The following is a 12,304-nucleotide window of genomic DNA, read 5'->3' on the forward strand; positions in this document are numbered from 1 at the left end:
TAAGTGGCAAATTTATGTTATGTACATTTTACAATTTTAGAAAGTAAAAAATGATGTTCATATGAAATGTTATATATATATATATATATATATATATATACTGTTCATATACTGATAATTCTTTGTAAACTCATAATTATTTTTAAGTGTTTTAAAGTAAAACATATTCAGAAAGTTCATATCACTCATTGTTTTAAAAATATTTAGGTTCAACATTGGAAAATTTTACATGATCAGATTTTCTATTTATCAAATCCAGTGATCAAGAGATCATAGAAAAGTGTAAAGAGAGTTCCAGTCAAGGTAGAGTCATAGGTATACATGCTTTGTTTCCTTGTACAACCAAAAGAAGGATAACAACCAATTTAAAAACAAAAAACAGCCAGAAATGCCAGAAAATCAAACTGTATGGAAGTCCTATAACCAAAGAGTTAAAGATGAAACAGTCATCCAGACTGGTAGGAGGAATGGAGACTGGAAGCCAGGGCAGTTATAATCCATGGCAACGCTGTGGCTGGTGGACCAGGTAGTCCCACATTTGAATGCTGATAAGCTGGGAGGAACAACTGTGGAGCCAGACAAACTGCATAACCTAGGGTTCAAGCATGGGGAAATAAATCCTCAAGATCTCTGGTGGTAAACACCTGTGGGGTTTTGAAGGTGGGAGAAACTGCCAGTCTCACAGAAGAGTCCATTGGGGGGACCCATGGGATCCTAGAATGTATACAAGCCCACCTACCCAGGATTCAGCACCTGAAAGGGCACAATCTGCTTGTGGGCAGAGATAAAAGTGGCAGAAAGTGGAATGAGAGTTGAGAAAGCATATTTGTTTCCTCTATGACTCCTCCCCCACAGACAGTACCACCACTCAGTGAGGTGGGTTGCCCCACCCTGGTGAATACCTAAGGCTCCACCCTTTACAATGTAACGGGTGCACCAAGACAAAGAAATATAGCCTAAATGAAAGAACAGATAAAAACTCCAGAAAAAGAATTAAGCGACAAGGAGATAGCCAACCTATCAGTTGCAGAGTTCAAAATACTGGGAATTGGGGTGCTCACAGAAATGATTGAGTATGGTCACAAAATAAAGGAAGAAATGAAGGCAATGGAAAGTGAAATACAGGAAAATATACAGGGAACCAAGAGTGAAGGGAAGGGAGCCAGGACTCAAATCAACAATTTGGAGTAGAAGGAAAAATAAACATCCAGCTGGAACAGAATAAAGAAACAATTCAAAAAAAAAAATGAGGAGAAGCTCAGGAACCTCTGGGACAATGTTAAACATTCCAACATCCAAATCATAGGGGTGCCAGAAAGAGAAGAGGAAGAGCAAGAAATTGAAAACTTACTTGAACAAATAATGAAGGAGAACTTCCTCAATCTGGTGAAGGAAATAGACATGCAAGTCCAGGGTGTCCAGAAAGTCCGAAAGAAGTTGGATCTAAGAAGAAACACACCAAGACACACTATACTTAAATTACCCAAGATTAAAGATAAGGAGAGAATCTTAAAAAAAAGTAGCAAGAGAAAAGGAGGCAGTTACCTGCAAAGGAGTTCCCATAAGCCCATCAGATGATTTCTCAAAAGAAACCTTACAGGCTAGAATGGGCTGAAAGGAATTATTCAGGGTCATGAAATGCAAGGACCTATATCCAAGATTACTCTATCCAGCAAAGCAATCATTCAGAATGGAAGGGCAGATAAAGTGCTTCCCAGATAAGGTCAAGTTAAAGGAGTTCATCATCACCAAGCCCTTATTATATGAAATCTTAAAGGGACTTATCTAAGAAAAAAAAGAGGATCAAAAATATGAGCAGTATAATGACAACAAACTCACAACTATCAACAACTGAACCTAAAAAACAAAAACTAAGCAAACAACTAGAATAGGAATAGAGTCACAGAAATGGAGATCACATGGAGTTGTTCACATGGAGGGTTATCAGCGGGGTTGGAGAGGTAAGAGAATGGGTTAAAAAAGGTACACAGACTAAGAAGCATAATTGGTAGTCACAAAATAGACAGGGGATGTTAAGAATAGTATAGGAAATGGAGAAGCCAAAGAAATTAAATGTACGACCCATGGACATGAACTAATGGGGAGAGGTATGCTGGAGGGAGCAGGGCAGGGGGGGGGCGGTAAAGGGGAGAAAAAAGAACAACTATATAATCTTAATAAAATAAGCTTAAAAAGTGTAAAGAAAATGTAAAGAAAGTTATGTCTGGGGAAGCTGCTAAAAATGGAAATAAAGGACTTATCGCTTGTATTCATTAATGGCCAGGTATTTGGTATGTGATTAATTTAGGCCCTATTTGTCATTTTCCCTTTTTATCTTTTTGGAATCATTCCTACTAAAGGTTAGGGTCAGAATTTTCACAGCCTTGTCAGATGAAAGCTCATTGGAGGGGCATTCTTAAAGATGGAGGTTAGTTTCCATGACAATTTTATCCATTGGACCCAGGGTATTAAAGCAGTCACTGATACTATTCAATATTACTTACTGTAACCCCTCGTATGAGGCTATTGGTGCTAGTTACTGCTGGTTTTAGAGTTCCTGGATATAGCAGAACGAAGTGGGAAGGACTAGTTTAAAGGATTACTATAAAGGAGAGGATTTCCAACTTGAATGGTTGTATGCTCAAAGTAAGCTTTGTACAATTGTCTGGCTAGAATATGTTTTGCACATTTCTTTGCATATCAGGAAGTATCTTGAAAGTCACTGAGGATTAACTACAGTTTTTTGTGGTGCCTAAGGTTATATTAGTTATACAACTGGTAGGTTGAAAAAGCGTATTTTGTGGAATGAAATCACAAAAGCATTTTTTTGATTCTTTGTGTTTATATTTGCTAATTGGGGCTAATGTTCCCTTTGCTGCTGAATAAAAACTAGGGCTTTTCTGATTACTCTTAAAGAACAATTAATTAATTTATTTAAAAAATTTTAAAATTTCTCTATTTTTATTTTTTCAATTTTTAATGTTTTTTATTGTCATTCAAGTATAGTTTCCATATTCCACCTGCCACTCAACACTGCGCCAAGGACCACCACATCCCACCCTCAATCCTAACTACCATTTGGCTTTGTCCAAGAGTCCTTTATACATGTTCCTTGATGATCCTTTCCCCTTCTTTCCCCTTTATCCCCCATCCACCTTCCCTCTGGTTACTGCAAGTTTGTTCTTTCGTTGGTTATATTTTTGCTCCTTGTTTATTTTGTTGATTAAGATTCAATGTAAGTGAGATCATATGGTATTTGTCTCTCACCGCCTGGCTTATTTCACTTAGCATATGCTCTCCAGTTCCATCCATGCTGTCGCAAAGGGTAGGAGTTCCTTCTTTCTTTCTGCTACATAGTATTCCATTGTGTAAAGGTACCACAGTTTTTGATCCACTCATTCTCTGATGGGCACTTAGGTTGTTTCCAGCACTTGCCTAATGTAAATAATGGCGCTATGAACATTAAGGTGCATAGGTTCTTTTGAATTGATAGTTCAGGGTTCTTATAGTATAGTCCCAGAAGTGGGGTTGCTGGATTGAAAGGCAGTTCCATCTTTAGTTTTTTCAGGAAATTCCATACTGTTTTCCACAGTGGCTACACCAGTCTACATTCCCACTAACAGTTTACTAGGGTTCCCTTTTCTCCACAACCTCACCAGCACTTACTGTTTGTTGATTTGTTTATGATGGCCATTTTGATTGCTGTGAAGTGGTATCTCATTGTGGTTTCAATTTGCATCCAATGAACCGTGGTGGGACATATAGGGTTTTCTATGTACTCTATCATGCCATCTGCAAACAGTGACAGTTTCACTTCCTCCTTTCCAATTTGGATGCCTTTTATTTGTGTTTCTCATCTGATCACTGTGGCAAAGACTTCCAATACTATGTTGAATAGAAGTGGTAAAAGTGGATACATTTTTTTGGTGTCTGAACTTAGGGGGAAAGCTTTTAGTTTTTACCTGTTGAGGATGATGTTGGCTGTAGGTTTCTTGTATATGGCCTTTATTATATTGAGGTATTCTCCCTCTACTTCCACTTTGCTGAATTTTTTTTATCATAAATGGGTACTGTACTTTATCAAATGCTTTTTCAGCAGCTATTAATATGATCATGTGGTTTTGTCTTTCATATTGTTTATTTGTTGTATTTCATTTATTGATTTGCAAATATTGTACCATCCTTGCATCCCTGGGATGAATCCCACTTCATCATGTTGTTGATCTTTTTAATGTATTGCTGGATGTGGTTTGCCAATATGCTGTTGATGATTTTAGTGTCTATGTTCATCAGTGTTATTGGCCTGTAGTTTTCTTTCATTGTTGTGTCTTTACTTGGTTTTGGAATTGGGATAACACTGGCCTCATAAAAAGAGTTTGAGAGTATTACCTGTTCTTGGACTTTTTTGAATAGTTTGAGAAGAATTAGAGTTAGCTTTTCTGTAAATGTTTTGTAAAATTCTCCTTTGAATCCATCTGACCCAGAGCTTTTTTATGCCAAGAGTTTATTGATTACTGCTTCAATTTCACTAGCTGATATCAAGCTATTCAGGCTTTCTGCTGCTTCTTGACTCAGTTTTGGAAGATTATATGTTTCTAGAAATTTGTCCACTTCACCCAGGTTTTCAAATTTATTGGCATATAGTTGTTTATAGTAATTTCTTACAATCAGTCGCAATTTCTCCCATTTTGTTTCTGATTTTATTTTGTTGGGTTATTCCTGTTTGTTTCTTGATGAGTCTGGTTAAAGGCTTGTCAATTTTGTTTATCTTTTCAAAGAACCAACTCCTGGATTTATCGATCCTTTTGATTGTTCTTTTAGTCTCTGTGTCATTTAATTCTGCTTGGATTTTGATTTTTTCCTTCCATGTACTCACTCTGGATTGTGTTTGTTGTTGTACTTCTAGTTTTCATAGATGTAGGGTTAGGTCATTTACATACCAGACAGAATGGCCATCATTAATGACTCATGAAACAACATGTGCTGGTGAGGTTGTGGAGACAAGGGAACTCTAGTACATTGTTGATGAGAATGTAGACTGGTGCAGGCACTGTGGAAAACTATGGAATTTCCTCAAAAACCTGAAGATAGAACTGCCTTTCCATCTAGCAGTCCCACTGCTGGGACTACACCCTAAGAATCCTGAACCACCAATTCAAAAGAACCTATGCACCCCATTATTCATAGAAGCACAATTCACAATAGGCAAGTGTTGGAAACAACTTAAGTGTCCATCCATAAATGAGTGGGTGAAAAAAGTGGAACATTTACACAATGGAATACTATGCACCAGAAAGAAAGTAGGAACTCCTACCCTTTGTGACAGCATGGATGGGACTGGAGAGCATATGCTAGTGAAATAAGCCAGGTGGTGAAAGACAAATACCTTATGATCTCACTTACAAGTGGAACCTAATGAACAAAACAAACAAATGAGCAAAATAGAACCAGAAACTTGGAAATAAAGAAAAAACAATCAGTTACCACAGAGTGGTGGGAGAGAGATATGGGGGGAAAGAAGAGGAAGGGACAAGCAAAGGAATATGAATAGAGGACTCATGGACAAAGAGAATTGGGGGGATTGACTGTGGAATTGGGGGTGGCAGGTATTGGGAAATGGGGGAATAGGTGGGACAGCTGTAATTTAACAATAAAAAGTAATCTACAAAAGATACAGAGAATAAAGTTTGAAAGGATTAAAAATGAATAAAAATAAAATAAGTAAGCAAAAAGCATAAAAGACACATGGACATGGACAACAGTGGCAATTGCAGAGTAGGACAGTATAAAGGAACTAAATGGTAATGGAAAAAATATAATAAACATTATATATTTTAAAAATAATAAAATGGAATAGATCTATGTTTACCAATAAAAATAGTTCTCAGAAACTCTGTTAAGTGAAAAAAAATTGAGAACCATATATACATTGATGTCCTGCATGTGGAAAAAATACAACAAACATCCAACCCAATACAAAAATTTCAGAATTGAATTGGTACATGCAGCATTATATAAATTCATGGAACAAGTTCTGGAAAGGTAGGCAGCAATATAAAATTGTCTCTGGGGAGATAATTGAGTGTTGGGGATTGTAATCAAATTGTACTCTAATGTTATATGTATTTTAAAATTTTTTACAAGGAAAATGTGTATGTCACATAAATAAAAATATAAATAAAATTATAATACAGTACAGATATTTTTGATATTTTTCAGAGCTAAGAATGATCAAATTCTGTTAGAAACTGTAAGTATAGCACTCTTAGTTTGAAATTGCACTTTGGTCTTGTTAATAGATTCTAGATATAGTCAGAATACATAATGTTTTTTCTGTTAAATATATGTTTTATATATTTATTTTCACTTATTTTATTGTTGTTCAATTACAGTTGTCTGCATTTTTTCCCCACCCCTCTACCCCACCCCAGCCAAAACCACCTCCCTCCCCTGCTTCCACCCTCCTCCTTGGTTTTGTTCATCTGTCCTTTATAGTAGTTCCTGAAAACCCTTCTCCCCACTCTCCCTCGCCCCACCTCTGGCTATTATTAGATTGTTCTTAACTTCCATGTCTCTGGTTATATTTTGTTTGCTTTTTTCTTCTGTTAATTATGTTCCAGTTAAAGGTGAGATCATATGGTATTTGTTCCTTACCGCTTGGCTTATTTCACTTAGCATAATGCTCTCCAGTTCTATCCATGCTGTTGCAAAGGGTATGAGCTTCTTCCTTCTCTCTCCTGCATAAAATTCCCTTGTGTAAATGTACCATGGTTTTCTGATCCACTCATTTGCTGATGGGCACTTAGGTTGCTTCTAGCACTTGGCTATTGTAAATTGTGCTGCTATGAACATTGGGGTACATAGGTCCTTTTGGATTGGTGTTTCAGGACTCTTAGGGTATAATTCCAGCAGTGGAATTGCTAGGTCAAAAGGCAGTTCCAATTTTAGTTTTCTGAGGAAATTCCATACTGTTTTACACAGTGGCCTCACCAGTCTGCATTCCCAACAACAGTGTACTAAGGTTCCCTTTTCTCCGCATCCTCTCCAACATTTGTTTGTTGATTTGTTTATGTTGGCCATTCTGACCGGTGTGAGATGGTTCCTCATTGTGGTTTTAATTTGCATCTCTCTGATGGCTAGTGATGCTGAGCACCTTTTCATATGTCTCTGGGCCCTCTATGTGTCTTCCTTGGAAAAGTGTCTATTCAAGACCTTTGCCCATTTTTAAATGGGTTGTTTGTCTTCCTGGACTGCAGTCGTGTGAGTTCTTTATATATTTTGGAGATCAGGCCCTTGTCTGAGGTATTATTGGCAAATATGTTTTCCCATACTGTTGGTTCTCTTTGTATTTTAATGCTTTTTTCTTTAGCCATGCAGAAGCTTTTTATTTTGATGAGGTCCCACTTGTTTATTCTTTCCTTTATGTCCCTAGCTTTAGTGGACATGTCTGTGAGGATTTTGCAGCATGGAATGTCTGAGATTTTCCTGCCGATGTTTCCCTCTAGGACTTTTATGGTGTTACAACTTATATTTAAGTCTTTTATCCACATTGAATTTATTTTTGTGTAAGGCTTAAGTTGGTTGTCGAGTTTTATTTTTTTGCATGTAGCTGTCCAGATCTCCCAACACCATTTGTTGAAGAGGCTATTTTTGCTCCATTTTATGCTCCTGCTCTTTTGTCAAATATTAATTGACCATAGAGACTTAGGTTCATTTCTGGGTTCTCTGTTCTGTTCCATTATCTATGTACCTGTTTTTATGCCAGTACCACGCTGTTTTGACTACAGTTGCCTTGTAATACAGTTTGATATCAGGTATTGTGATCCCTCCTGCTTTGGTCTTCTTTCTCAAAATTGCTGCAGCTATTCAGGGTCGTTTATGGTTCCATATAAATTTCTGAAATGTTTGTTCTATATCTGTGAAATATGTCATGGGTACTTTAATAGGGAGTGCATCGAATCTATAAATTGCTTTGGGTAGTATGGCCATTTTGATGATGTTAATTCTTCCAATCCATGAACATAGCACATGCTTCCATTTGTTTTTGTCTTCCTTAATTTCTTTCTTCAGTGTTGTATAGTTTTCAGAGTACAGGTCTTTTACCTCCTTGGTTAGGTTTATTCCTAGGTACTTTCTTTTTCTTGTTGCTATATCAAATGCGATTTTTTTCCTGATCTGTTCTGCTGTTTCATTGTTGGTATACAGGATTACCTTTGATCTCTGAGTATTGACTTTGTATTCAGCTGTTTTGCCAAATTCATTTATTAGGTTGAGCATTTTTTTGGTGGAGTCTATAGGATTTTCCATGTACACTATCATGTCATCTGCAAACAGTGACAGTTTCATTTCCTCCTTTCCATTTTGGTTGCCTTTTATTTCTTTTTCTTGTCTGATTGCTGTGGCTAGGACTTCCAATACTACTTTCAATAGGAGTGGTAAAAGAGGCCCTCCTTGTTTTATTTCTGATCTTAGTGGGAAAGCTGTAAGTTTTTGTCCATTGAGTATGATGTTGGCTGTAGGTCTCTCATATATGGCCTTTATTATATTGAGGAATACTCCCTCTATTCCCACTTTGGTGACTGTTATTATCATAAATGGGTGCTGTGCCTTGTCAAATGCTTCTTCCGCATCTCTTGATAGGATCATGTGGTTTTTGTCTTTGCTTTTGTTTATGTGGTGTATTATGTTTACTGATTTGCAAATATTGTACCATCCTTGCATCCCTGGTATGAATCCCACGTGATCATGTTGTATGATCTTTTTAACACATTGCTGATAGAGTTTGCAAATATTTTGTTGAGGATTTTAGCATCTATGTTCATCGGTGATATTGGCCTGAAGTTTTCTTTCTTTGTTATCTATCTGGTTTTGGGATTAAGATGATGTTGGCTGCATAAAAAGAGTTTGGGAGTGTTCCATCTTCTTGAATTTTTTTGAAATAATCTGTGGAGGATGGGCGTTAGCTCTCCATTAAATGCTCCGTAGAATTCTCCTATGAAACCATCTGGTCCAGTACTTTTGTGTGTCAGAAGTTTTTTGATTACTGTTTCAATTTTGTCAGCTGTTATTGGTTTGTTCAGGCTTTCTGATTCTTCTTCATTGACTTTTGGAAGGTTATATTTTTCTAGAAGTTTGTCCATTACATCTAGGTTTTCATAATTTATGGCACATAGTTCGTCGTAGTAATTTCTTACAATCCTTTTTATTTCAGTGGTATTAGTTTTAGTCTCTCCTCTTTCATTGCTGATTGTGTTTATTTGGGTCCTCTCCCTTTTTTTCTTGATGAGTGCTTAGAATCTTGTTGATTTTGTTTATCTTTTCAAAGAACCAGCTCCTGAATTCATTGATCCTTAGAATTGTGCTCTTAGTCTCTATCATTTAATTCTGCTGTAAGCTTGGTTATTTCCTTCCTTGTACTTGCTCTGGGTTTTCATTGTTGTTCCTCATGTTGTTGCAGGTGTAGAGTTAGGCTGTTTATTTGAAATGTTTCTATTCTTTTTAGGTAAGCCTGTATCCTTATGAACTTCCCTCTCAGGACTGCCTTCGTGGTGCCCCATAGGTTTTGAATTGTTGTGAGTTCATTTTCGTTTGTTTCCAGGAACTTTTTGATTTCTTCTCTAATCTCATTCTTGACCCATTCATTTTTAAACAGCATGCCATTCAATCTCCATGAGTTTTGACTGTTTGGGAGTTTTTTCCTTGAGGTTTGTTTCTAGGTTCAGTCCCTTGTGTTCAGAGAGAATGCTTGATACAATTTCAATGTTCTTGAATTTGTTGAGGCTTGTTTTGTGTTCTATCATGTGGTCTATCTTTGAAAATGTTCCATGTGCATTTGAAAAGAATGTGCATTTTTCTTCTTTTGGATGAAAGGTTCTATATATACCAGTTAAGTCCATTTTCATCTAGGGCTTTGTTTAATGCCATAATATATTTGCTGATATTTTGTTTGGAAGGATCTATCTATTTTTGACAGTGGGGTGTTAAAATCCCCTACTGTTAATGTGTTGCTGTGAATATCTTTCTTGAAGTCCTCCAAGATTTTCTTTATGTATTTTGATGCTTCTATGTCAGCTGCATATGTATTTACAATGTTTATGTCTTCTTGATCAGTTCTTTCTTGAGTATTATGAAATGACCTTTTGGGTCTCTTTTCATGGCCGTTTTTGAAGTCTGTTTTGACTGACATGAGTATTGTTCCCCCGAGGTATTTTTCCTATCCATTTGCTTGGAATATTTGTTTCCAGCCCTTCACTTTCAGTCTGTGTAGGTCTATTGTTCTGAGATGGGTCTCTTGTGGGCAGCGTATCTGTGGGTCATGATTTCTTATCCATTTAGCTATTCTGTGTCTTTTGGTTGGAGCATTTAATCCACTTACCTTTAAGGTTATTGTGATAGGTATTTGTTCATTGCCATTTTTTCATACCTGTGTTTGTCTCTCTCTCATTCTTTTCCTTTCTTTTCTTAAGCAGTCCCTTTAGTATCTATTGCAGAGTTGGTTTGTTGGAGGTGTATTGTTGTACACTTCTTTTGTCTGGGATGTTCCTTATTTGGCCTTCCATCTTAATTGAGAAACTTGCTGTGTAATGTAGCCTTGGTTGCAGGCCTCTGGTTCTCAATACTTGGAATATATCTTGCCATTCTCTTCTCGCTTGTAATGTTTCCATAGAGAAGTCAGCTGCTAGCTTTATCTGGGCTTCTTTGTATGTTAATTCCTGTTTCTCCCTTGCTGCCTTTAAGATTCTCTCTTTGTCTTGGAATTTTGCCAGTTTAATTTTGATGTAGCTTGAAGTGGGCCTCTTTGGGTTCCTCTTGATTGGGACTCTCTGTGTTTCCTGGATTTGTGTGACTTTTTCTCTCATCAAATTATGGAAGTTTTCCATCATTACTTTTTCAAACATATTTTCTATCCCATGCTCCTCTTCTCCTTCTGGTATCCCTAGTATATGAATATTATTATGTTTCATGTTGTCCTGCATTTCCCTTTACCCCTCTTTGTTCTTTCTGAGCCTCTTTTCCTGTCCTTGTTCTTTCTGGGTGCTTTTTTCTACCTTGTCCTCCAGTTTGTTGATCCGATCCTCTGCTTCATCGAGCCTGCTTTTGATCCCTTCTGCTGAGTTCTTCAGTTCAGAAATTGTATTCTTCATTTCCTCCTGGCCCTTGTTGATAGTTTCTATTTCCTTTTTGATGGGATATAGTTTTCAGTGAGTTCACTGTAGTTTCCCTGTAGTTTTTGGTAATTCTCTGTGAGCTCATTGTGCTTCCTGATAACCATTGCTTTGAACTCAGTATCTGATAGTTGACTTGCCTCTATGTCATTTAGCATTCTGAGGTTTCCTCCCTTGCTGTCACTTGAGGTTTGTTTCTTTGTCTTCCCTTTGTTTTTGTCACTCTTCTTGTTGGCCTCTGCTTCTTAAATTGATCTGTTTTGACTCCCTGGGATTATTGTGTAAACTTCTATGGTAGGAAACCTGTGAGATTCCGTGGTGTGGTCTCCTTGATCTCTTGAACTTGCTGGTCTTGGGCTGTCATTTATGTTGGTTCTCTGGTTGTCTTTGGGTTTTGATTGTTCTTGGGTCTTTCTTTGGTGGGTCCTTCCCTCCAGCTGGTTAACTGAGGTTCATTCTGCCCGCCACATCTTGTATTCTGTTGTGCATGTGTGGACAGGTTGTGTTGCAGCTGGTTCTTGTGTCTGTCTGAGGTTTTGAGGCTTTTCTCTCGCTATTGTTCAGTTGTTTTTTCTGGATAATTTCTCCTCCATTTAGTTGTATTTCCAGATTGGCCCTGGATTGTGGTTAGTGTGGCTTCCACTCCTTCCTTCACCTTCTTCTGTTGTTATCTGTTCATTGTTCCTTTGTTGGTGGGTTTCCTCTTCCAGCAGGTATCCTGGTGTTCACAGCTCCAACCTACTCTTTTTTGTGATCAGTTGGAGGTGGAACACAAAATGGTTTAAGACAGTGGGAGTGTATTCCATGGCATTTAATGTACCAGCCCATAGAGAAGAGATAGGAAATCCTTTGGATATGTAGAGTTAACCCTGATATTTCATCCAAGTAGCCACTTTTTTAAAGGGTGGAAATAAGATAAGATTCTTGTTAAGGGTGGGGAAGGATTGTAAGTTTGATCTAAAAAAACTTGAGCTTTTGGGGGGTCAGTGTATGAGGTAAAGTGAGAGTAAAGGATAGAAAATAGGTGTAGTATGTGGTAGAATACAGATAACCACCAAGGTAATAAAGTTCAAGAAACAGTGAAGTTAGCTAAAATTCAGGAGTCTTGTTATGGAGTATTTACGATTGTATGGAACAGC

The 12,304-nt window shown here is 37.3% G+C and overlaps 1 protein-coding gene across 1 annotated transcript in view; it reads left to right on the top strand.

Moving 5' to 3' along the window:
* CCDC7 (coiled-coil domain containing 7) overlaps window positions 1-12,304 on the top strand; it is a 208,687-nt gene that overhangs the window by 86,293 nt on the left and 110,090 nt on the right. The window contains exon 10 of the mRNA XM_053923457.1: window positions 6,220-6,250. Coding sequence (XP_053779432.1) covers window positions 6,220-6,250 — 31 coding nt within the window. The remainder of the gene's footprint in view (window positions 1-6,219; window positions 6,251-12,304) is intronic.

This window comes from Desmodus rotundus, chromosome 4 (genome assembly GCF_022682495.2).
Source record: "Desmodus rotundus isolate HL8 chromosome 4, HLdesRot8A.1, whole genome shotgun sequence".
In the NCBI taxonomy this organism is placed as follows: domain Eukaryota; kingdom Metazoa; phylum Chordata; class Mammalia; order Chiroptera; family Phyllostomidae; genus Desmodus; species Desmodus rotundus.